The 26,314-nt window shown below is 41.8% G+C and overlaps 1 protein-coding gene and 1 pseudogene across 2 annotated transcripts in view; both read left to right on the top strand.

The window, feature by feature from the left end:
- Positions 1 to 26,314, top strand: part of CD58 (CD58 molecule) — a 56,227-nt gene that overhangs the window by 12,596 nt on the left and 17,317 nt on the right. For both annotated transcript variants that reach the window (XM_008973404.5, XM_003805620.5), the window contains exons 2-3: positions 13,868 to 14,161; positions 22,238 to 22,501. In XM_008973404.5, coding sequence (XP_008971652.3) covers positions 13,868 to 14,161; positions 22,238 to 22,501 — 558 coding nt within the window. The remainder of the gene's footprint in view (positions 1 to 13,867; positions 14,162 to 22,237; positions 22,502 to 26,314) is intronic.
- On the top strand, positions 22,515 to 25,465 carry LOC100991870 (nucleosome assembly protein 1-like 4; annotated as a pseudogene).

The following is a 26,314-nucleotide window of genomic DNA, read 5'->3' as shown; positions in this document are numbered from 1 at the left end:
GTGTAGATAGAGATGTTGCTTCCCAGATTGCCACACATCTTGATACTGCAAGTAGGCATCAACTGAAAATGTGCTGTGATGTGAAGACCAAACGCAGAGAAGTGAGAGGGACAAGGCTGTGCTCAGTGACCCATATCCAGATGAGAAACCCATCTGCTCACTTGGGAGGAAAAATGCCCCAAGACCCTGCTATCTCTGGGCTTGCACGAGGCTTTAAATGAATCACCATTATGATGTCTTATATGCAGAGGGAAATACCAATATTCATCTATTCAGGTACTGAAACTTTTAAGGGAATTTTTCTTTTTTCTTTCTTTTTTTTTTTTTTTTTGGTCAAGTGAACTTTTACTTTACCTGCTAAAATCTGCAGGCAGTGTGAGCCTTAAAATATTTTAGAGAGAGAGAGAGAAGTATCTTAAAATTACATTGTTTATTTCTAAGAACAAACTCAAGAAAACCCTTTCCTCCAAATCCCGGAAGAGTGATTAGCTTGTCTCTAAGGTATGGCATTGGCTGGGCATGGTGGCTCATGCTTGTAATCCCAGCACTTCAGGAGGCCCAGGGAGGAGGATCACTTGAGCCCACGAGTTTGAGATCAGCCTGAGCAACATAGTGAGACCTTGTTTCTACAAAAAATATAAAAATTAGCTGGGCGTGGTGGCATGCAACTGTAGTTCCAGCTACTTGGGAGGCTGAGGCAGGAGGATCACTTGAGCCCAGGAGGTTGAAGCTACAGTGAGCCACGATTGCACCACTGCACACCAACCTGGGTGACAGAATGAGACCCTGTCTCCAAAAAGAAAAAGGAAGGAAGGAAGGGGAGGGAACGAGGGAGAGAGAGAGGGAAAGAAAGAGAAAAATAAAAAGAAAGAAAATAAAGAAATGACATCAGTGAACCTCCTCAAACCACAGCGAGGCTGTTAAGTTTGATTGGGGCTGACATCCATGAGTGGGTACAAGTTTATCTGGTGTGGTGCCCTGCATCCGATAACACTTAGTTGGTAAAATCTACTTAAACTTGAGAGGGAACATCTCAAAAGGGACAGCTGTGGAGTTGGGAAGGTGGAGCCCGCAGGTCCTCCCATCTTGCTTTGGTGATGAGGCAGAAAGTGGGGCTGAAAAACTGAGTCTGTTTTGGTTGTGTATGAGGGCTCCTGAGCCATTTTATTTTTAAGCTCCAGTTAAACTTCTTTCTCCATCTCTCCTTACGAAGTCCTCCTTCTTCAGCCAGGTTCCACAGCAATTTGGGATTTCACAAAGCCCAGGGTTTGGGGTGACTGTCGAATTTTGCTATTCTGTCAGGAAGCCTTATCTTTTGAACTACATTTAAGTTGTATTTTAATCATTTTAGTTAATTCATTCAACAGATATTTATTGAAAGTCCATATGCCAGACATGTGGGGATACAGCCAAAAACAGGAACAGCTTTGTCCTTGTCCTGATAGGGCTAGCCTGGCTGGGGTTACCCCTAAGCTCAGATTTGAATTAGTTGCCAACTTTCAAGAACAGGAATTTTCACACAAAATGTGAATATCTGGCTTTTTTTGAAAAATTGGGAACCTGGCAATGGTGGGCCTCTGTTTCCACATGGCAGGAGCTGAGGCACAGCTCCTGTTTCCACATGGCAGGCCCCTCCCTGTAGGCTCACTGGTGCACAAGTCCTCACCAGTCCCTTCTGACTCACACTTGGCCCGCTGGTATCTCCTCTGTGGGTGGAATTGCTGGTCTTCGTCTAATGCGTCATTTGCCACAGTTCTGTTTCTTTGTGACTCCTTTGTTTGCTCGTTTTCTTTTTATTGTTTCTGGTCTGGCTTTTTCTTCCTTGACTGGACTCTTGCTCTCTGAGGCCCTCTTCAGCTCTAGCATTCAATGATTTGGAAACCACAGAGCTTAGTGCCTCACCTGTAGGTTTGGAGGTGTGCTTAACTCAGTTTGACTTTCTCATTTGCAACATCTGCTGTTCCAATGCTGTCTATAGATTGTATCCTGAGAAACCCTGCATCATGTCACTATCTTTAAGAGCCTTATGCCATGTAGCAAGCTAAATAAGAAACAATGGTTAAGAGCACTGATTCTGCAGTCAGATTGTCCAGGTTCAAATCTGGCTTCATTGCTTAACTAGCAAGTCACTTAACATTGTTGTGCCTCAGTTTCCTCACCTGCAAAATAATAGGGTTAGAAATCAAACCTGCTTAATATGTTTTTAGGATTCCGATTTTTTTTTTTTTTTTTTTTCTGAGATGGAGTCTTGCTCTGTCACCCAGGCTGGAGTGCAGTGGCACAGTCTTGGCCACTGCAACCTCCACCTCCCGGGTTCAAGCGATTCTCCTGCCTCAGCCTCCCACGTAACTGGGATTACAGGTGAGTGCCACCACGCCCAGCTAATTTTGTATTTTTAGTAGAGACGGGGTTTCACCATGTTGGCCAGGCTGGTCTCGAACTCCTGATCTCAAGCGATCCACCTGCCTTGGCCTCCCCAAGTGCTGGGATTACAGGTATGAGCCACTGCTCCCAGTGGTGAGTACCTATTTATAGAGCTCTTGCAACAGTGCCTGGCACAGAGCCAGGGCCATACAAGTGTTAGATTAAGTAAAAAAAAAAAGTACCAGTCAATCTGAATCTCAGGCCCTGAGTAATAATTTGCAGAGGAATTTGTGCTGGGGGTTGAGAGTTCCTTTTCATTAACCCATAGTTAACGGTGACCAGATTTTCTAAATAAGAAATCAGGATACTTCATCTGTAAAACTTGGGTTCCAGTTACAACTTCAGGCCATACAAAAAGAACTATTAAAATTGAGGTGTTGATGTTTTGTAGAAACACTGCAACAGAATATTTGAGATCAGACCTGTTTTTAGATATATGATCACTCTATACATGTAGTGCTGATTAGGTATTAGGTACCCTCATATCTTTATTTTAAAAAAATTCAAAATTCTTCAAAACAAAAAAAACCTTCAAAAATTATCTGGCTAGCATAGAAAATCTTTTTAGGCGATCACTGATAAAATTTTTTCCCTCCCTCCATCTCTCTTTGCTTTTAAACAGCAAAAACTCACCCCATGCCCAGTTCTCACCCAGTTAATTCAGACAGTGTGAATACCTTGATGTTGACCTAACTCATTAAAAGAAAAAGAGAGAAAACCTTTGAAAGCCTATTCCATGTCAACCAGTGTAAAAAGACTCTCAATTTTATTCAAACCTGAAAACAATCTTTTATGGTGGGCATTATGATTTCTACTTCACAGCTGAGGAGATCTAGTGTGGGGAGGCCTTTGGGAGTTCACCCTGGGCCTTGCTGGCTTCAAAATCTGGGCACTCTCTGTTCTGCACCCTGGCATGGTTATTAGCATCCCTACAGTCCCTTTTCTGACCACTCAGTGGTATCAGCAAAGCAACAAACTCACTGTTGACTCCATTCCTTTGCTCCTATTTGTGTATTCATTCATTCATTCATTCATTCGTTCATCCATGGTTTGTGACCTTTGAGAAAAAACTCACTCCCCTTTCTTCTATTGTTCTTTTGTTCACTAGAAATTATCTTAGCAACTTACTTTAGTGTTAGCCTTGGACGTGCAACAGAAAAGACTTTACTGTAGGAAGGAAATAATAGATATACCCATGCACACAAAGTAGAGGTAGATATTAGTTTTAGAGACAGTTCTTAACAACTCCTCCTCTTGGTTGAATAATTCTATTTAAAAAAAATTTACATAGTTTTAATATTATAATAGTAATAGGATATTTGTCTTCAAAAGTAACATATTTTTCAATGTGACCTGTATTAAGTAATAAGTAATAAATTGAAATCTCACCATCACCACAATCTCTAAAGTAACCATGGTTACTTTAAAAACAACCACTGTTAATCATTTAGGGTGTCTCTTTCCAGTCTAAAAAAAGAGCAAGTGAGAATGCATGTACACATGTATTCATGTCTTTTTATAGTTAAAATATATATATATTTTTTGGTAGAGACAGGGTCTCACTACGTTGCCCAGGCTGGTATCAAACTCCTGGGCTCAAGTGATCCTTCCACTTTGGCCTACCAAAGTGCTAGAATTGTAGGCATGAGCCACCACATCTGGCCTCTTTATTGTTTTTAAAAAGAGGAATATTCTGCATATATATTTCTATAACTTTTTATTTTTAATATTAAGAAATTTTCCAAATTCCCAATAATAAAAGGAGAATAAATCTATCCTGTTTCCTTTTTTAAAATAACCACATAGTAAGCCATGGCATAATACTAAATTGTTTAACTATTACACTAGATTATTATTTACTAGTATAGATAACTTTAAAATGAATATCATTATGCATATCTCTTTATGTAGGTTATACTATTGTTTTATTTGTTAACATCCTGAATAAATATCACCCAGATCCCAGTATTCAGTGAAACTACAGGTTCTTTTAGAGCATAAGCAAAAATAAATTGTATGCATGTGTTTTTGTATGTGTGTTTAATCCTGCTTACATTTGAATTTTCTTCCATCTTTTTCCTACTATCTGAGTAATATCACTAGTGCCTTTTATTCAGTCAAGTCTCCACATGTTGACTCTTGTCTTGGAGTTATGATGCCATCCCCCTCCTGGCCTTTCTTCTACTTCCCAGGTCTCTCTCAGTCTCCTTAGCCAGTGTTTTCCCCTCTAGCCAAGCTTTAAAGCACAGGTCCAAGCTGCCTTTTCCCACTTCATACGCTCTCCCAAGGTGATGGTCCTAATGGCCTCCATTGGAGCCACTAGAAATGTGATGACTCCCAAATCTGTATCCTTTCCTGTGATTCCCAGACCTGTGTACTTAGCAGCTACTGGGCATCTTTGCTTGGATGTCTCACAGACCCCTCACACTTAACAGTGTCAGACTGAAAGCATGATGTTCCAGGCCAGTCTTAGTCTTCCTGCTGTGTTTCCTTTCTTAGGGAAAGACACCACAACCCACCTAGGAGGAAGTAAGAGCTGTGATTCATCCTGGCACTCCTGGCACCTCCTCTCCTCCTCCTTTACCCCATATGCTGTCAATCATCTAGTTCTCCCAGTTTTACCTCCCTAATGTCTCTTGAACCACTTTCCCTAGCACAATGCTGCCTCTTGACCAGTCTGAAATTGCTGTCTGATGGATCTCTTGCTATCTAGTCTTACCCCTCCCATCAGTCTTCCACACCATAGCCAGAAAAGATAAACACTTTCATTATGTAAAAATACAGAAACTTTGTATGGAAGATATTCATTTAGTAAATTCAATAGGCAAAGGCTGTATTTGAAAAAAAACTATAATACAGATAAAAATATATAACATATAAGGAGCCTTTAAACTTTGAGAAGAAAAAAACAAACAATCTAATACAAAAAAAGAGGATGTGAAAAGACATTTCTCAGAAAAAGAAATCCAAATCAACAAGCAGAAGAGATGCTTAAATTTTTAAAGGTTGGGAAAATGCAAATTCAAGTATCAATGAAATGTCACTATTTGCCCAAAAGTTAAACATAAAAAAAAAATTACCTAATGCTGTCAGGAGTCCAAGGAAAGGGCAACTCAGGCATTACTGATGGAGATGTAAATTGCCAAAGTCTTCTTTGTAAACAATGCAGCAACTTCTATTAAAATAAAAAAAATCTATTTACCTTTTGATGTAGCAACTCCCAGCTCCACTCTACTCCCACATAAATATGAAACCATAAATACATCAGGACATATGTACAGGATAGTTATTGCAGTGTAACTGCGATAGACAAAGCTAGCCACAAAAGGAGTGTTCATCAGTGGTGGATGGCAGATTAATTATGGTTCCCTCATGCTCTGGAATATTATGTAGTTATTAAAAAGAATAAAGTATAGCTATACCAGTTGATTTCAAGGAGATTTTATGACATTAATGAGAAAGGCAGGATGTAGAGAAGTGTGCATAAGACCATTTTTATTAAAGAATGGTAAATCCCTCAGGCATACCTCCTTTTATTGCATTTCACTTTATTGCGCTTCACAGATAATGTGCTTTTTACAAATTGAAGGTTCGTGACAACCCAGCTTTAAGCAAGTCCATCAGTGCCTAACTTTATGTTTTGTCTCTCTGTTACATTTTAGTAATTCCCACAATATTTAACGCTTTTTCATTATCATATCTGTTATGGTGATCTGTGATCAGTGATCTTTGATGTTACTGTTGTCATTGTTTTGGGATGCCAAGAACCATGCGTATAAGACGGTGAACTTAGTTGATAAATGCTATGTGTGTTCTGACTGCTCCACTGACTGGCTGTTCTCCCCATCTTTCTCCTTCTCCTGGCCTCCCTTGTCACCTGAGACAATGATACTGAAATTAGGCCAATTTAATAACCCTGCAATGGCTTCTAAGTGCTCAAGTGAAAAGAAGAGTTGCACTGTCTCTCACTTTAAATTAAAAACTAGAAATGATTAAGCTTAGTGAGGAAGGCATGTGAAAAGCCACGACAGGTGGCCGGGCGTGGTGGCTCACACCTGTAATCCCAGCACTTTGGGAGGCCAAGGTGGGTGGATCACCTGAGGTCAGAAGTTTGAGACCAACCCTGGCCAACATGGCGAAACCCCATCTCTACTAAAAATACAAAAATTAGCTGGGTGTGGTGGTGGGCACCTGTAATCCCAGCTGGTTGGGAGGCTGAGGCAGGAGAATCGCTTGAACCTGAAAGGCAGATGTTGCAGTGAGCCAAGATGGCACTATTGCACTCCAGTCTGGGCTACAAGAATGAAACTCTGTCTGAAGAAAAAAAAAAAAAAAAAAAAGCCACGATGGGCTGAAAACTAGGCCTTTTATGCCAAAGAGTTAGTGAAGTTGTGAATTCAAAGGAAAAGTTCTTGAAGGAAATTAAAAGTGCTACTTCAGTGAACACATAAATAAGAAAGTGAAACAGCGTTATTGCAGACGGAGAAAGTTTGAGTAGTCTGCATAGAAGATCAAGCCAGCTACAACATTCCCTTAATCCAAAGCCTAATCCAGAGCAAGACCCTAACTCTCTTTAGTTCTGTGAAGTCTGAGAGAGGTGAGAAAGCTGCAGGAGAAAAGTTTGAAGCTATCAGAGGTTAGTTCATGAGATCTTAGGAAGAAAGCCATCTCCACAACATAAAACTGTGAAGTAAAGCAGCAAGTGTTGATGTAGAAGCTGCAAGAAATTATCCAGAAGATCTAAGATTACTGGTGCAGGATACATGAAACAACAGATTTTCAATGTAGACAAAACAACCTTCTACTGGAAGAAGATGCCATCTAGGACTTCCATAGCTAGACAGGAGAAGTCAACTTCAGGCTTGAAAGGACAGCTGACTCTCTTGTTGTGTGGGCTAATGCAGCTGATGACTTTAAGCTGAAGCCAGTGCTCATTTACCACTCTGAAAATTTTTAGGGCCCTTAAGAATTAGGCTAAATCTATTCTGCTTGTGCTCTATAAAATGGAACAACAGGCTGGATGACAGCACATCTGTTTACAGCATGGTAAGCCCACTGTTAATACCTACTGCTTAGGAAAAAAAGATTCATTTCAGTATATTATTGCTTGTTGACAATGCACCTAATCACCCAAGAGCTCTGATGGAGATGTACAAGGAGATGAGTGTTGTTTTCATGCTTGCTAATACAACATCCATTCTGCAGCCCATGGATCAAGGAGTAATTTTGCCTTTCAAGTCTTATTATGTAGGAATACATTTGGTAAGGCTATAGCTGCCATAGATAATTATTCTTCTGATGAATCTGGGCAAAGTAAATTGACAACCTTCTGAAAGGATTCACCATTCTAGATGTCATTAAGAATATTTGTGGTTCATGGGAGAAGATCAAAATATCAACATTAACAGGAGTTTGGAAGAATTTGATTCCAATCCTCAGGTCAAAATATCAATATTAACAGGAGTTTGGAAGAATTTGATTCCGATCCTCATGGATGACTTTGAAGGGTGGAAATAGCAAGAAAAATAGAAGTGGAGCCTGAATATGTCACTCAGTTGCCACAATCTCATGATGAAAATTGAGCCAATGAGGAGTTGCTTCTTATGGATGAGCAAAGAAAGTGGTTTCTTCAGATGGCATCTATACTCCTGGTGAAGATGCTGTGAACATTGTTTAAATGACAACAAAGGGCTAAGAGTATTACATAAATTTAGTTGATAAAGCAGCAGCAGGATTTGAGGAAATTTACTCTAATTTTGAAAGCAGTTTTACTGTGAGTAAAATTCTATCAAACAGCATTGGATGCCTCTGAGAAATATTTTGTGAAAGGAAGGGTCCACTGATGCAGCAAAACTCATCATTGTCTTCTTTTAAGAAATTGCCACAGCCATTGCAGCCTTTAGCAACCAACACCCTGATCAGTCAGCAGCCATCAACATTGAGGCAAGACCTTTCACCAGCAAAAATATTAGGACTTGCTGAAGGCTCAAATGATTGTTAGCATGTTTTTTTTTTCAGCAATAAAGTATTTTTTAATTAAATATGTACATTGTGTTTTTAGACATAATGCTATTGAACACTTTAATAGACTACAGTATAGTGTAAACATAACATTTATATGCCCTGGGAAACCAGAAAATTTGTGTGACACACTTTACTCTGATATTTACATGATTGCTGTTGTCTGGGACCAAACCCACAGTATCTTCAAGCTATACCTGTGTGTATCCATTATATGTGATATATGTTTGTATCTATTTGACTATATGAGAGAAAAATATTGAAAGATGTATTCTGATTTGTTAATGTAGATTATAGAACTGGAGATTGTTATGGGGTTAAGAGAGTGGGTAAGGCACCCAGATAAGAGGACTGAAAAAATACTTATATGATCGTTTTTCATTAGTGTAAAGTTGTATGTATGTGTCTATGTATAATTTATGTTTTAAAATACATTTTTTAAAGAAAGAGTTACTCTTATTTTGTCCCCATCCTGTTTGAAACTCTTCTATGGCTTTCTTTACTTCAATACTAGAATTGTGTTTGTTTGATGCCTTGCAAGGGCTGGCTGTGCTTGTGTATGCAGCTCGGCTTATGCTACTTTTCTCATGCCATTGCTCCTGCTTCAAGGTCTGCATAATTGTTCTCTTAATGGGGACCTGCCCTGCTCTCCTGGGCATAGTTAACTGCTGCTTGTGCCTCAGAACTTCTTTTAGGGAAGGGAACTGCCTTCCCTAACCCCTTGTTAGTTCCCTAAGTAAATGTTCTTATTGACACCTGATGCTTTTACTTAGCAGCAATTATCACAGTTGCAGTTGGGCATTGTCTAATTATTTGTGTAAATTCTGCCTCCCCTAATAGAATGTCAACTCTAAGAAGGAAGGGACGGTGTCTGTCTTGTTCTCAAGGATCTTATATAGAATAGATGCCCAATGAATATTTCCTGAGTGAATGAATAAATGAATCCCATCCTGAATGTGGGACCACGCTGTTCTGAAAGGGCACTGACCAAGGAGTCAGACAATGTGTGTTCTGGTCATTGTGCCGCCATAAACTTGCTGAGAGACATGGAGCAAGGTGATATGCCTCTTGGAGCCTGCTTTCCTACCTGTAAATGGGGTTAATAACACCTACTGCAGGTAGACATGGAGAGGGATAAAAAGGAATACAAGACAATGTGAACATATAACCAGCAGAGAGTAAGCATTCAATAAAATTGCCTTATATTTTTCTTGGTGTCTTGTCACTTCACCAGTGAAATGGGAGTAATTTGACTAAATAATTTTTAGAGTTTCTTCTAGTTCAAAATTATAGTTGACCCTTGAACAACATGGCAGTTAGGGGCACCAACCCCTTGAGCAGTCAAAAATTTATGTATAACTCTTGACTCCCAAAAACTTAACTGCTAATAGCCTACCAGAAGCCTTACCAATAACATAAACAACACGTATTTTCTATGTTATATGCATTGCATGTTGTATTCTTACACTAAATTAAGCTAGAGAAAAGAACTTATTAGGAAAAGCATAAGGTGTAGAAGAATGAAACTGGATCCTCATCTTTCACCTTATATAAAAATCAACTCAAGGTGGATCAAAAACTTAAATCTAAGACCTGAAGCCATAAAAATTCTAGAAGATAACATCAGAAAACTCTTCTAGACTTTGGCTTAGGCAAAAAGGTCATGACCAAGAACCCAAAAACAAACACAACAAAAACAAAGATAAATAGATGGGGCTTAAATTAAAAAGCTTCTGTACAGCAATATAAACAATCAGCAGAGTAAACACACAACCCACAAAGTGGGAGAAAATATTCACAAACTATGTATCTGACAAAGGACCAATATCCAGAATCTATAAGGAAGTCAAACAAATCAGCAAGAAAAAAGCAAACAATCCCATCAAAAAGTGGGCCAAGGACATGAATAGACAATTCTCAAAGGAGGATATACAAATGGCCAACAAACATATGAAAAAATGCTCAACATTACTAATTATCAGGGAAATGCAAAGTGAAACCACAATGCAATACCACCTTACTCCTGCAAGAATGGCCGTAATTTAAAAATCAAAAAATAATAGATGTTGGCATGGGTGTGGTGAAAAGGGAACACCTGTACACTGCTGGTGGGAATGTAAACTAGTACAACCACTATGGAGATTTCTTAAACAACTAAAAGTAGAACTACCATTTGATCCAGCAATCCCATTACTGGGTATCTACCCAGAGGAAAACAAGTCATTTTATGAAAAAGACAACACACAACATGTTGCACACAACATCTTTATAGTGGCACAACTCGCAATTGCAAAAATATGGAATCAGCATAAATGCCCATCAATCAATGAGTGGATAAAGAAAATGTGGGAGATATATATATGAATATGCCATAAAAAGGAACATAATAGGCCAGGCGCGGTGGCTCGTGCCTGTAATGCCAGCACTTTGGGAGGCCGAGGCGGGCAGATCACAAGGTCAGGAGATCGAGACCATCCTGGCTAACATGGTGAAACCCCATCTCTACTAAAAATACAAAAAAAAATTAGCCGGGCATGGTGGTGGGCGCCTGTAGTCCCAGCTACTCAGGAGGCTGAGGCAGGAGAATGGCGTGAGCCTGGGAGGTGGAACTTTTAGTGAGCCGAGATCATGCCACTGCACCCCAGCCTGGGGACAGAGCAAGACTCTGTCTCAAAAAAAAAAAAAAAAAAAAAAAAAAAAGAACAAAATAATGGCATTCACAGCAACCTGGATGGAACTGGAGACCATTATTCTAAGTGAAGTAACTCAGGAATGGAAAACCAAACATATGTTCTAACTTACAAGTGGGAGCTAAGCTATATAAGAATGATACAATGAACTTTGGGGACTTGTGGAGAAGGGTGGGATGGGGATGAGGGATAAAATACTACACACTGGGTACAGTGTACACCAGAATCTCAGAAATCACACCCAAATAACTTATCCAAAAAAAAAAAAAAACTTATCCATGTAACCAAACATCACCTGTTCCCCCAAAACTATTGAGATAATAGTAATAAAAAAATTTAAAAAAGAAAAAAAAGCATAAGGAAGAAAATATACTTACTAAGTGAAAGTGGATCATCAAAGGTCTTCATCCTCATTATCTTCACGTTAAAGCAGGCTAAGGGGGAGGAGGGGTTGGTCTTGCTATCTCAGGGATGGCAGAGGCGGAAGAAAATCCACATGTAAGTGGACCCACACAGCTCAAACCCATGTTGTTCAAGGGTCAACTGTACTTTGATTTCTTCTGAGCTGCAGTCTCCCCTTTCTCTACCCTCACTTCCCTCCACCACTAGCTCCATTCCTGACTACTTTCTTCTACTGTTCTCAAGCCCAGGATACATCAGCTCTCCCTGGGAAAGACAAAAGACATCTTCATGCCGCCAGGGTATGGCAGTTTATCTCATACCTACTCTTTCACCACCACCCTGCCCTCTATCACTCATTGTTTCATTTACATTTATAAGACATTTTTGAGTTTCCACTATTGTGTGTGGTAGACTCTCACCCCTTGAATTCTGTACTTTTTCTTGTGCCTTCCCACATACTCTGTTGAGTGGAAGAAATAATGGGTAATCGGCAAAGCAATGGAAAGATGCTGGTGTGTTTTTGAGGGCAGTTCCCCTTAATTAAGGGAGATGGGTTCTAAAAAGTCCTTGTAGATAAACAAATGGGTGATATTTGCTTCTTATCTGAAATTACTAACACAGTTGTCTACAACTGGTCATTCAGTGTTCTTGATTTCCCCTGTATTATTTCAATTACCCTAATTGCTACTAGGCAAAAACTTCAGTCAAATTTTAATTGCTCTTTAATGTTAACTTAAAATAGCTGCAGTTTTTTGTTTGTTTGTTGAGACAGGTCTCGCTCTGTCACCCAGGCTGGAGTGCAGTGGCACAATCATGGCTGACTGCAATCTCTGCCTCATGGCTTCAAGTAATCCTCTTCAGCCTCCCAAGTAGCTGGGGACCACAGATGTGTGCCATGCCCAGCTAATTTTTTGTACTTTTCGTAAAGATGGGGTTTCGCCATTTTACCCAGGTTGGTCTTGAACTCCTGAACTCAAGCAATCCAACCACCTTGGCCTCCCAAAATGCTGGAATTACAGGCATGAACCACAGGACCCAGCTGCTGTTCTCTCTTAACGAGAGACAAGTCCTAGAGCAAGATGCATTTAAACCCACTTTGGGGTATCAAAAATATCCCAATCTTGTGGTTCTAATAAATGTTTAACAACTAGATTGGTATGGAGGTTCTGATGTGAAGCATTAGTCAGTTTCTGTGCTGTTACTGGATGTCCCCTAATAGGGCTGGGCAGAGATGCTAACAATTGGCTCATGAGGGCAGGTGGACCTGGCTCCAACCCACCACTGCACCCAATCCCTGAGTTCTTAATCTTCATCACACCCTCGACTTGCTTCCCAGCCATTGTTTCTGATCTCAGTTAATGATGCCTCTCAGTCAGCCAAGGAGACCTGACAGTCCCATCCACTTCCCCCACCCTCATCACTGAATCCTGTTGACTTCTCTCTCCAGCGTCTCCTGAGTCTGTCCGCTTGTCCGTGCCCACTACAAACACCCTGCTCTGGTCTGTCCTGTCCACAGACTTCATTGCTACAGCATTGACTTTCATTATAATTTCCCTGCCTCTGTGCTGGCCCCTGTCAGCCGCTCTCTACTCTAAAGACAGTCAGCCTGCTGACACTTAAATTATGTTAGGCCAGTCTTGTTAAAAACCTTTCTGTGGCTTCCTCTCCATTAGGATCAGTCCAAACCCTTAGCGTTCCTTACTTTAGCACACATAGGCTGTGGGCTGGCCTTTGTCTGTCTTGTTCCCTACCAGCCACCCCTTGCCCTCCTCATTCTAGCTGTTAGGAATCACGTGTGTATCCTCAAGCACACCATGCTCTTTCTCCATTCAGGGCCTTCCTTTAGGGGTGCTGCTTCCTATATATCTGTATGATCATCTCTTCTTCCACTCCCCACCCACTGACCTACCCAGCCCTGCGGCCTAACTGCCTTTTATCCTTCAGTGATTTGCACGTTATGTCAGTTCCAGCATGACTTCCTTGGGGAGGCCCTAGACCAGGCAGCTCCCCTCATGCAGCCCCTGATGTAGAGCCTGCTCCCTGTCTTCTCCACACGTGAGGCTCCTGGAGGGCCTGGAACAACCCCATATTCCCAGCACAGCCCGTACTACCTGGCAGATGGTTGGTGCTCCATGAATGTCGGGTCCATTTCTTGGATTTATGCAGGTCCCAGTTTTCTATTAAAGAGTAAGCTCTACATGGTCAAACATGTTCTTACTTCCTGTATTTTGTGTCAGCAGTTTGTCAGCTTAGCACAAAAAGTACCTGATGAATAATTTCTGCCACTAAAGTCATGTTGTTTTTTCTAACCAATTTTTTTTCTCTCCTAGGTTTCATCAGCTGTTTTCCCCAACAAATATATGGCGTTGTGAATGGGAGTGTAACTTTCCATGTACCAAGCAATGTGCCTTTAAAAGAGGTCCTATGGAAAAAACAAAAGGATAAAGTTGCAGAACTGGAAAATTCTGAATTCAGAGCTTTCTCATCTTTTAAAAATAGGGTTTATTTAGACACTGTGTCAGGTAGCCTCACTATCTACAACTTAACATCATCAGATGAAGATGAGTATGAAATGGAATCGCCAAATATTACTGATACCATGAAGTTCTTTCTTTATGTGCTTGGTGAGTATTCCATAAGTTGATTTGTTTAAAATGGCAAATTTCCATTTTTTTAGTCTGTTTTCAGAGACTAGCACAAATTAATGGTCTGTGAGAAAAGAATTAGATGTTACCTGTTGTCAGGGTTTTCTCCTTTTCTGGTATAGAGGAGCTAGCTGCTTTCAATTCCTTTGTCATTCCTCTGGGTGAGGAGGGAATCTAACCAAGGTGGGGAGAACAGTATCAGTTGTCTTACTAGGAATGTTTTGGAAAGAGATGTAGTGACAGCAGTTAGCTTAGAACTCTTTGGGCTCCACTGATAGATGTTACTCTATAAAGTTCCTGCTTCCCCACACAGCGGGGAGATTGTTTTTCCTCCTGCACCATTTTATTTAATTAATTTATTTATTTTGAGAAGGAGTCTCACTCTGTTACCAAGGCCAGAGTGCAGTGGCACGATCTTGGCTGACTGCAACCTCCGCCTCCCAGGTTCAAAGTGATTTTACTGTCTCAGCCTCCCAAGTAGCTGGGACTACAGGCCCGCACCACCATGCCCAGCTAATTTTTGTATTTTAGTAGAGACGGTGTTTCACTGTGTTGGCCAGGCTGGTCTCAAACTCCTGAGCTCAGGTGATCCACCCGCCTCAGCCTCCCAAAGTGCTGGGATTACCCTCATGAGCCACCACACCCAGCTCCTGCACCATTTTAAACTGAAACTAGAGAGAGGGGACACATTTCTCCCTGCTTCTCACTGACACTCCTCCCTGGTCTCTAAAGCCCCTTTTGTGTTGCAGTCTTGTATAGGCCCCTGCCTCATATGCCAGTGTTTCTTGGTCATTTTAAGGCCTGCCTCATTTTCATTGTTTCTAACATTCCTAGTGTCTTGGTGGTTGCAATATTTAAATTAAAATTTTTTCAATATTATCCTTGATCGCCTCTCCTGTAAGGATCTTTTCCTCTACGTTACCCACTACCCATGGATGTAACCGAGAACTCATCATTACCTCAATGTCAGGTGTCTCACTCTGACCACCATGCCCTGTCCTTGATGATGCTGATGCTGACAGTCCTTCACACACCTGATGTCCCTGCTGCCCTCCCTACTCAGCCTGAGTGCTGTTGTCACTCACTAGACTCAGTCCGTTGCAGACACACTTAGCTTCCTTGCTCCTTTGCTGGCTTGTCATACTCGCATGGCCAGATTACAGCTAGATTAAGTCCGCTGCTTTGCCTATTCTGTGCTCACACCCATGTGGTTGCAGAAAAATATACCACCCTACGAAGTCCTGCACTTTTAATTTCTCTAATCACTTACCTCAATTAAGTCTGGTATTTCCTAGCCTGTTCACTTACCCACTCTCCTAGCAGTTACTTTTTCTCTCCTCAAATCTTGAATACCTCCTTCTCTAGACTGACTCTTCAGCTGAAGGCTTTGCTTCTTATTTCACTAAGGAGAATAAGCAATCAGAGGGCAATTTCCACAAGCTCTCACCACCTGCCTACCTTCCTACCCATACCTGAGCCTGTAGGCCCTGCTTTCTCTCCTGATATGAATGGACTTTCTGAGTTCTCACCTGAAGTTAAACTTTCCACGTGTGCCCTGGATCCCACCTCCTCTTGCCATCCTCAGGAATATCACCCTAGTGCTTCTACCCACTCTCTCCTGATGAGAATTTCCCCCATAAGTTGATGGTTCATTTTAAGTGGCATACATATATACTGTCATTAAAACTTTCTCATGATCCCTGTACCCCTCCAGCCACCACCACCTGCTGTCTTCACTTTATAGAAAATCTCCTTGAAGAAGTTGTCCATATTCACTTATTCTGATCCCTTATATTCACTTTTAACCCACTCCAAATAGGCTTTCATCTGCACTGCTATGCCAAAACTCCTCTAGACCTCCTTGTTAATAAATCCAGTGGTTCATTCTCAGTCCATGTCATTCTTGACTTCTCGGCAGCTTTTGACATAGCTGATCACTCCCTCCTCCACGTACTGTCTTCACTTGACATCCAGGATACCACCGTATTCATGTTTCTTTCTCTTTTTTTCTTGAGAGGGGGTTTCGCCCTTGTTGCCCAGGCTGGAATGCAATGGCGTGATCTCAGCTCACTGCAACCTATGCCTCCCGGGTTCAAGCGAATCTTCTGCCTCAGCCTCCTGAACAGTTGAGATTACAGGCATGCACCACCATGCCTGGCTAATTTTGTATTTTTAGTAGAGATGGGGTTTCACCATGTTGGTCAGGCTGGTCTTGAACTCCTGACCTCAGGTGATCCACCTGCCTTGGCCTCCCAAAGTGTTGGGATTACAGGTGTGAGCCACTGTGCCTGGCTTCACATTTCTTTCTAACACACTGACTATTCCTTTTCAGCTTCTTTTGCTAGTTTCCTTGTTTCCCCAACCTCTTAACACTGGAAACATCAAGGCTTAAGCCTTGGGTCTCTTTCCTTTTCTGTCTGCGTTCATAGCCAGTGGGTGAGCTCATCCCATGTCAGGGCTTTAAATATCATCTCAATGCTAATAATGTACAGATCTAGCGCTCTAGCCCAGAGTACCCCGCCGAGCTCCTTATGTGTATACCTGACTGCCCAGTGTACCTCTCCAGTCAGATATCTAATTGGCCTTTCAAATATCGCAAGTCCAAAAGTAAGCTCATTATCTTCCCCTTAAAACCTGCTGCTCCTCCCCAAATCTTTTCCCTTTTGGTTAATGGCAGCCCCATCCTTTCAGCTGGTCAGTCTGAAACCGGGATGTCATCCTTGATACCTCTCTTTTTCTTGAATACCACATTCACTCTACCAGGAAGTTGTATTGGTTCTACCAGAATGAGCTTTTTAAAACAGAAGTCAGATCATGTCACTCATCTGTGTGGAACTTTCTAATGGCCCCATCTAACTCTGTTAAAGCTAAAATGTGTAAAGCGACTTGCAAGGCTATGTGAGGTCTGACCCCTGTGGACTCTATTTAGACAAATACAGCTTGCTAATATGTCAAAGTATCCTCTTAGAAGATTTCCTTGAAAAAGTAGAATCTTTGAAACATGGACATTGGGGATCTGATAATTTATAGATAGGGCCAACAAACAAGAGGATTGAGTCAGAATTTAGATCACACATTTTAAGAGCCCTTTTTATAGAGTTTGTAAAACTAATTCAAAACATTTGAATAAATTTCTCCTCTTAAACTTGATGAACTGTTTTAAAATAATTTAATTTAAAATATTCTAGGCCGGGCATTGTGGCTCAAGGCTATAATCCCAGCACTTTGTGAGGCTGAGGAGGGAGGGTTGCTTAAGCCCAGTATTTCAAGACCAGCCTAGGCAACGTAGCAAGACTCCATCTCTACAAAAATAAAATAATTAACCAGGCATGGTGGTGCATGCCTGTAGTCCCAGCTACTCAAGAGGCTGAGGTGGGAGGATCCCTTGAGCCCAGGAGGCTGAGGCTGCAGTGAGCCATGATTGCACCTCTGCACTCCAGTCTGGGTGACAGACCAAGACCCTGCCTCAAAATAACTAGCTAAATAAATTAATTAAATAAAATATTCTATGGCACCTCAGCAAAGGTATGGTTTTGTTAGTCAGACCAACTGGATAGACCTTAGGAAGCCTGCAGAGGAGTAAAGTACAGGGGAGGTGAGTTTTGATCAGGAGGCAGTGATATTGATAGTATTGAGTGTGGGACTTAAAGTCCTGGTTTGAGAGTCTGGACATCAGCTTGTAGCAGTGGGGAGCCATTGTGTCCTATACTGGAGCAAGGAAGTGACTTGATAAAATACATTTTTGGAAGATTAATGTGATGGTGCATACTTATGATGGATTAAAGAGAGGAGATGTCAAGTTAGAAGCTACTATCATCCAGGTAGATAGAGGGTCCAAGAAAGAGTCTGCAAGATGTAGGTTTTGGTTGTAAAAAGACATAAGATGACTCTAGGTTTCACATCTGCATGATAAAATGATCGGTCATACTTTTTTTTTTTTTTTTTTTTTTTAAGAAAAGAGGAAGTCATACTTCCTTGAGGTAATGTTAACACTTGTTTTAGTAACCTGGTAATCTTCTAGAGACACCAGACCTAATAGGAGACTTCCAGTGAGCATATTTTGGACAGGGGGATTTCCTGGCACTTCCTAAATTCAGGGCATCCACTTCCTTCTGTGTGTACTTTGAGATCTGGCTTTCCTCCATACCCAAAAGTCCCCTTAAAATTTCTACTTCTGAGGTTTATTAGTCCTTTCCCATCTTTTTATGGACCTTCATTACATCTCAGATGATGATTTTTATGTAAGTAGAATTAACTGCCCTGTCCTTAACTGGGCTAGATTGATACTTGACCTTTACTAAAATTCGTGAAAATATACACATATTTCTATAAAATGTCATCAGATATGTGTAAGAAATTCTCATTTTTTACACAGCAGTGAACTCAATTCATTAATTATAAATTGACTAATTGTCTTAGGGAGGAAGTAGGCACATCTCTTGCCAGTTTAATGCTGCTTAAAGTAGAGGTATAACGAATATTTGTTAGATACAGCTGTGGTAAGTCCCACGGGCAGCAAGAAAATATGAAAGATTTATAGAAGGAAAAGATCTGAGGTGTAGAAACTGTGATCTAGGTGCTGCAGAAAGGCTTGCACACTTTTAGATGAGTTGGATAGGCACTTCTACGTTTGCCATCTGGCAACTGTTGTGTAATGAGATAGCCAGAAAGAGCTTCTACATAGTCAAGGGAGTTCTAGCAACTTAGAAGATAATACTAACACTTCTTCATGTTTCCCCTCAAATTACTTTCATATTCTGTTTTTTTTTCTTTTCTTTTCTTTTCTTTTTTACAAACCCTGCATGTGGCACTCAGTCATATTCTGTTTGACCTTTACAGTGACCTGATACAGCATTCCCTTTCACAGATGAAAATAAGACAGTTTAGGAGTCCGTTTCTCTGTATGTAGAACAAGAGACCTGGATGGATGCTTTCTTAAAACTCTTCCAGCTCCTAAAAGGACTGTGGCCCCAGGTCACACAGCAGGCCAAGGCTAAGGCTTGATCAAACCTCCCAACTCCTACTCAGTGACTCTTCTCATCATATCACATACCCTCTGGGGAGCCTTGGCTTCCTGGAGTTGGAAACTCACAGCCAATGGCTGTGTGCTGTATTACAGCTAGCATTTGTTAAATACTTACTCTGTGCAGGCACTACATGTTAATTCATATATTGATTATTATCTGTGTTAACTCATTTAATCTCATTACAGTCTGATAGAGTAAGTACTATTTGTGTCCTTATTGTAGAGAGGAGGAAACCTAGACACAAGGTGATTTAAGTAACTTGCCCAATGTCAAATGGCTCTTAGTCATGAAGCTGGGATATGCACTCAGGCAGCTGGGCTTCTGAGTCCATGCTAAACACCATACTGTACCTCTTTGGAGATAGCTGGTAGAAGAATTTACATTTTATTTGAAGACTGTCTCTCTGAATCTATCCTTCTATCCATCTGTCTCCCCATCTGTCCAGTACTGCTTGTGAGGAGCCATCTGTGTGCCTTGCATTATGTCATGTGCTGTGGTTGAAAGGTGAGTCATACCTAGTCTTTGCCCTCCAAAGATACACAGTCTCTGGGGCTGATGATGCACCTCTGTTCAGTTCAGAAAGTGCTGGATGAAAGACTAGACATTGGCAGAGCTAGATCAATACATTAGAATCTGCAACAGAACAAACAGGCCACACACATCAGAAGCACCTGGGATGGTGGAGCTCAGGAATCTGTATTTTTAACAAGCACCCTTGGTGATTCTTAGGCACCTTAAAATTTGAGAAATGCTTCAAAGGACCATTTCTAAGGAGGTAGAAAGCTTGGTTTTCTGCCCCTGAGAAATGCCCAGCCTAGTTACAGAGGCAGGCATAAGTATATGAAATACTGAGAACAGGCATTTTTGAACTATTCTGGGGATGCATGTTCCTTGGAAGTCCCCTGAGGGCTGCTATGGGGTGGGGTGGGCAAAAGGGACCAGAGGAAGTTAGGAGAGCAGGGCTCTAGGCTTTCAATTTTGAGTCAACTAGAGCAACTTCTTATCCATTGGATTGGATTGCCACTGAAGATTTAATTCTGAGAAATTCCACTGCTTAAAAGATGATTAAAAGTCTTTTTAATTAAAGAAAATCTTAAGGAAGTATGTAAGGACTTGTGTGAGCTAGATTAAACTTAAAAACTAGGAAGCTCCAAGTAGAAAGGGAAGTCAGTGTGTGACTCTGGTTTCTACCAAGGCAGGCTGGGTACTTTATTTAACTGAGCGAGAAGGAATTCAGGAGGAGGAGAAGATGGGGGAACCATTAAATGCTTTTATTTTTCAGATTATAATTGGAGCATAAGCATTAACTTGTCTTAGAAAACATCATTTTAAATGACAACATAGTATTCCATTATCTTGGTGAACCTAAATTTACTTAAATGCTCTTTTTATTAGATGTTTATAATGTATCAATACTTTATTATCCCAGTGCTACCATGACCATTGTTGTATATTACATATGTTTTTGCATGTTTCCTCAAGCCTCTTATGATTAATTGCTGGAGGGTAGCTGAGACGCAAGAAGGCATATGAATTAACAAATAAATGACTCATAGGACAAAGTAATTAGCCTTGAGGCTTTTAAAGGGCAACAATGGCAGAATGTGACATGTTAGTGTCTTAACTCATCCTTGTAGGTCCATGATGCCTTAGCCAATAGGAGGCACTTCCTAGAAGAAGGGTGGGAGCGAGGCCTCTGGACAGGCAGGTCTGTGACACATGCTGCGCCCTGTACTGCCTGTTAACAGGTCCAGCCCAACCAATAGGCAGGGCCCGACAAGGCTCTGTGTAGCTCCACCTTTCACAAAATGTGTTGAGTCAGATGTATTATGGACTTTCCTTTCACAAAATGCTTTGAGTCAGACGTGTTATGGAATTAAAATTTTTTTTTACATTTTGGAAAGGTAATACAAAGTATTTCCTCTGCATATTAAGCACCCCACTTAATTATGGGTCAAGCATAGGAACAAGTATTTACTTCATTCCTATATATTTAAAGACAAGGTCTCAGTCTGATGCAATCATAGCCCACTGTGTGTAGTGAGCTAGAGTGCACTGGCACAATCATAACTCACTGTAGCTTCAGATTCCTTGGTTCAAGCAGTTCCAAGTAGCTGAGACTACAGGCAGGAGCCATCATGGCTGGCTAATCTTTAAACTTTTTATAAAGACAGGGTCTTGCTATGTTGCCCAGGCTGGTCTTGAACTCCTGGCCTCAAGCCATCCTCCTGCCTCAGCCTCCCAAAGTGCTGGGAGTATAGCCATGAGCCACTGTGTCCTGCCAAGCACAGGAATATTTTTGTGGTGAAACGATAATGAATATTTGAAGTGAGTGAGAAAGACTCAAATCCTTGTGTTAATTCAGGTCAGGTCAGGATTTGCAGCTAAACGATTTTGCTACCAACTTGTGAAGACTCTTTTGGCTTCAGAGATTTTTTGATTTAAGAATTGAGGATAAGGGATTTGGGGCCTGTACTGGTCTGTTTTCACACTGCTATAAAGAACTACCTGAAACTGGGTAATTTATAAAGAAAAGAGGTTTAATTGACTCACAGTTCCACATGGCTGGGGAGGCCTCGGGAAACTTACAATCATGGCAGAAGGCGAAGGAGAAGCAAGCACTTTTTTCACAAGGCAGCAGGAGAGAGAGAGAACTGCCACACACTTTTAAACCAACAGATGTCATGAGAACTCACTCTCTATCACGAGAATAGCATGGGGAAACCATCCTCCATGGTACAATCACCTCCCACCAGGTCCCTCTCTCGACACATGGGAATTACAATTCAAGATGAGATTTGGGTGAGGACCCAGAGCCAAACCATATCAGGGTCTGAATTTATTCTGTTAAATTTGAACAGGTAGATCTGACCTAGCAAAAGAAAGAATTCTCGCTCCTTGATGCTCAAGGAGTTTGTCTGCTCATCCTTTCAAGCTCGTAAGGAGGTTGCGAGCTCTTCATAAATTTGCAGATGATAAGTCTAAATATTACTATTTTCTGTACTAAATATTACACTTTTTTTTCCAGAGTCTCTTCCATCTCCTACACTAACTTGTGCATTGACTAATGGAAGCATTGAAGTCCAATGCATGATACCGGAGCATTACAACAGCCATCGAGGACTTATAATATACTCATGGGATTGTCCTATGGAGCAATGTAAACGTAACTCAACCAGTATATATTTTAAGATGGAAAATGATCTTCCACAAAAAATACAGTGTACTCTTAGCAATCCATTATTTAATAAAACATCATCAATCAGTTTGACAACCTGTATCCCAAGCAGCGGTGAGTAAATAACTAAATGTGTCATGGAGGCTTTCAGACCACAGATGTGGTGACTAACACAAGGTTCACAATTTTGAAATGTAAAACAAGTTACAATTTTTAACAGAAACCCCATTATAGATACAAAGCTAACATTATTTAGCACTTTCTGTGTTGAGCACCATTCTAATACATATGTTAATTAATTCAATCTTCACATCAATCCTCATACAACCTATAAGTTGTGTACTAGTACTTATCCCTGTTTCCTGGTGAGAAACCAACAGAGAGAGAGTTTAAGTTGTTTGCTCAAGGTAACAGCTAGTAAGTGGCAGAACCTGGCTTTCAGTAGAGGCTATCTGGCTCTAGAGCCCATGGTTTTAACTATTCACAATGCTGCTTTATAATATTGTTATAATATCATTATGTTCTGAAAGGTTACATATCTACTACAGGAACATGCATTTGATATGTTTCCTTAGACCTAACACTAAGTTAATATCATGACAATCTGTCTTGGCTATGATTTTCTAATGTTGTTTTAGTATTATTTACATTTGTAATTTTTATTATCTGTTTTTTACATTATATCCCCAGTTTAACAAACAAAAAGGTCAGTGACTTGAAAGTGGTTTATTAAAATATAAAAGAAGAGACGAAAATAGTAAATACTATTATTCAGAATAATATAATTGTAAATAGTGAACAGGATTCCAGGGCAAATAGAGAATATGAGTCTCTAGGGCTGGGATAAGGTGAGTCTATGAATGAAATTTTTCTGAACAAGCAGCTGAAACAGATAAGGGAAATTAGCAAATACAAGAAATATAAGAAACTTAGATTTTAACTGGTGAGCCATTCTAAGTCTCCCATTTATTGTCTTTTCTGAACCCTTTCAAACAATAACTTAAAGCCATTAAAGTTATATTATTTTCAGACAAAGCAGAGTCACTTTTGGGAAAGGAAAGACATTTTTCAAGAAAAAGTAGACGTCCTCGTCAGGGTGGGCAGCGCCGCCGCGGCGGGCCTGGGGCTTGGGGCCTGGAGCGGCCCCTCCCAGCACCCGGTGCGCCCCTGCCCTGCCGCCCACTGCCCTGAAGGTCAAGTCGCTTTGTTCTGCGCTGCGGGCCGCTTCCTCGGCGGCGGCCCAGCGGAGGAGGCGTAGAGGGCGGCGAGAGGGGGCCGGCAGCTCAAATCTCCCGCTAGCCCAGCCAGCCCCGCGTACCCGGAGGGCCGCGGCGCACCCGGAGGAGCGTTCAGGCTTCCCGTTTTTAAGGTGGAGACGTCCAGGACCTCTTTATTAGATGTTTAGGAATTTGAGTTTTTCCATAGGGCGATGGTCATCGTGAGCATCTGTGGGGTCAGGCTGGGCTAACTGGGGTTTTGATTGTAAGTTTCGTGTGGACGAGGGCATGTCTGATGGGGAAGAAAGTCCTTGGCATTGCATCTTAGCTGTTGGGAGCTGTGCGGTGCGAGCCAGATGGGCGGCGTGTGCTCCCCGAGGACTGGCCTGAGTGCCTTAGCCTAGTTACTCACGGGACTTGGTTTACCAGACAAGGGGATAAGAACATTCAGATGGCAGATAACAGTTTTTCAGATGGGGTTCCTTCAGATTTCGTGGAAGCTGCTAAAAATGCAAGTAAGACGGAAAAGCTCACGGATCAGGTGATGCAGAATCCTGGAGTTTTGGCAGCTTTACAGGAGCGACTTGACAATGCCCCTCACACCCCTTCCAGCTACATCGAAACTTTACCTAAAGCAGTAAAAAGAAGAATTAATGCATTGAAACAAATTCAGGTGTGATGCGCTCATATAGAAGCCAAGTTCTATGAAGAAGTTCATGACTTGGAAAGAAAATATGCAGCATTATACCAGCCTCTCTTTGACGAGAGAAGAGAAGTTATCACCGGTGATGTTGAACCAACATCTGATATGGAATCAGAATGGCACCGTGAAAATGAAGAGGAGGAGAAATTGGCTGGAGACAGGAAAAATAAAGTAGTCATAACAGAAAAAGCAGCAGCAACAGCTGAAGAGCCAAATCCCAAAGGAATTCCAGAGTTCTGGTTTACCATCTTTAGAAATGTAGATATGCTAAGTGAATTAGTCCAGGAATATGATGAACCAATCTTGAAATACCTGCAGGATATTAAAGTGAAGTTTTCTGACCCTGGACAGCCTATGTCTTTCATATTAAGAGTTCCACTTTCAACCCAACGACTGCTTTGCCAACTCAGTCCTGACAAAAACCTGCAAGATGAAATCAGAACCAGATAAGGCTGATCCCTTTTCATTTGCAGGTCCTGAGATCATGGACTGCGACGGGTGTACTATTGACTGGAAGAAAGGAAAGAATGTTACTGTCAAAACCATCAAGAAGAAGCAGAAGCGTAAGGGTCCAGGCACTGTTAGAACAATTACCAAACAAGTATCCAACGAGTCATTTTTCAACTTCTTCAATCCACTGAAAGCATCTGGGGACAGAGAATCACTGGGTAAAGATTCTGAATTCGTATTAGCCTCTGATTTTGAAATTGGACACTTTTTCCGTGAGCGGACCACAGGCTGTGCTGTACTTCGCTGGGGAGGCCTTAAAGGATGATGACAATTTTGACGAAGGTGAAGAAGAGGACGAATTAGAAGGTGACGAGGAGGGAGAAGATGAGGATGAGGTGGAAATTAATCCCAACAAGGAACCCAGCCAGCCGGCGGAATGCAAGCAGCAGTAGGAAGTGGAGGTGGGCACCTGGCAGACCGGCTGTCGCGACTCCGGGCCTGTAGGGGGAGGCCTCAGTCTTTGCCGCATGCGGCACAATCCCGTCGACAGCGCTTACTCCATCTAATCGTTTTCAAGTGCATGATTTTCACTTTCACTTTTCCTTTTTCCTTATTATTTTGCTTAATGTGTACAGTGGCAACTGAAATGCATTTCAGAAACAGGAGGTTTTGTCCAATACCCTCTGCAGCCTTGGTGCCTGTAGCTCTGGACTTGCCTGGGCCCTTCCCTGCGGGAGGGCCCCATAGACCCCATTGGGGTGGGGTGGGATGGGGTGGGGATCACTTGGCTAAAAGGGCCGAGGTCTGATGATGAGGTTCCAGGGATCTAGAACCTCTCCTACCACTCCTGCAGTTGGACTGAATTCTTTCCTTTCATTTGAAGAAACCCACTCTCTGTTTTCAGCTGCTTAATCTGCTGAGTGTGCCGCCTGCATCACCTGCTGTATGCTAATCATCTCAGAAGGGCTGTGTAGAGTAGGGCCGTATTCTCCTTAGGATGTTGCTTTTTGATCTTCTTTTTTAAGGGTTGGGTCAGGGTTGTGGCACACCAGCTCAGGCGAGAGCTGCCACGGGTCACCTCATATTTATTTATCCCTTCTTGCCTGTGAGGACTGCGGCCTTTTGCTGTCGCTCGTCCTTGCCATTTCTGAACCACCCTGGTGACCTGAGCAGGAAGATGTGCCACTTCCTAGCAGGAGCAAGGGCTGTGCGGAAGAAACACTGCTTCCTGCCACCAGGGCTGAAGACGCGAGCCTGTCCTCGTGACACAGGCACCGCCCTGCTGCCGGAGTTGGGATTCGGCAGTGTTCTCCAGTGAGGGGCTGGGCTGGGAAGTCCTGCGTTTCATTTGAGCATATGAGCGTCAAGTCCTGCTTTCTCAGTAGTCCCATTGCTGGGCCCCGCCATTCATCCTGTCTGAAGGTCCTGGTTGGTGTGACCGGTTGGTGGCTGGTGAGTGGGGTTTCCAAGTGGGTGACAGCGCTCTGTGGCAGCCGGGGATGGCCTTGTCCACGCTGACCAGGCCTGTAGAGAGTGCTCAGCCTAACCTTAGAACAC

This window comes from Pan paniscus, chromosome 1, assembly GCF_029289425.2.
Source record: "Pan paniscus chromosome 1, NHGRI_mPanPan1-v2.0_pri, whole genome shotgun sequence".
NCBI classification, from domain to species: domain Eukaryota; kingdom Metazoa; phylum Chordata; class Mammalia; order Primates; family Hominidae; genus Pan; species Pan paniscus.
Note: the sequence above shows the minus strand (reverse complement) of the source record. Positions and strands in the feature narration are given on the sequence as shown.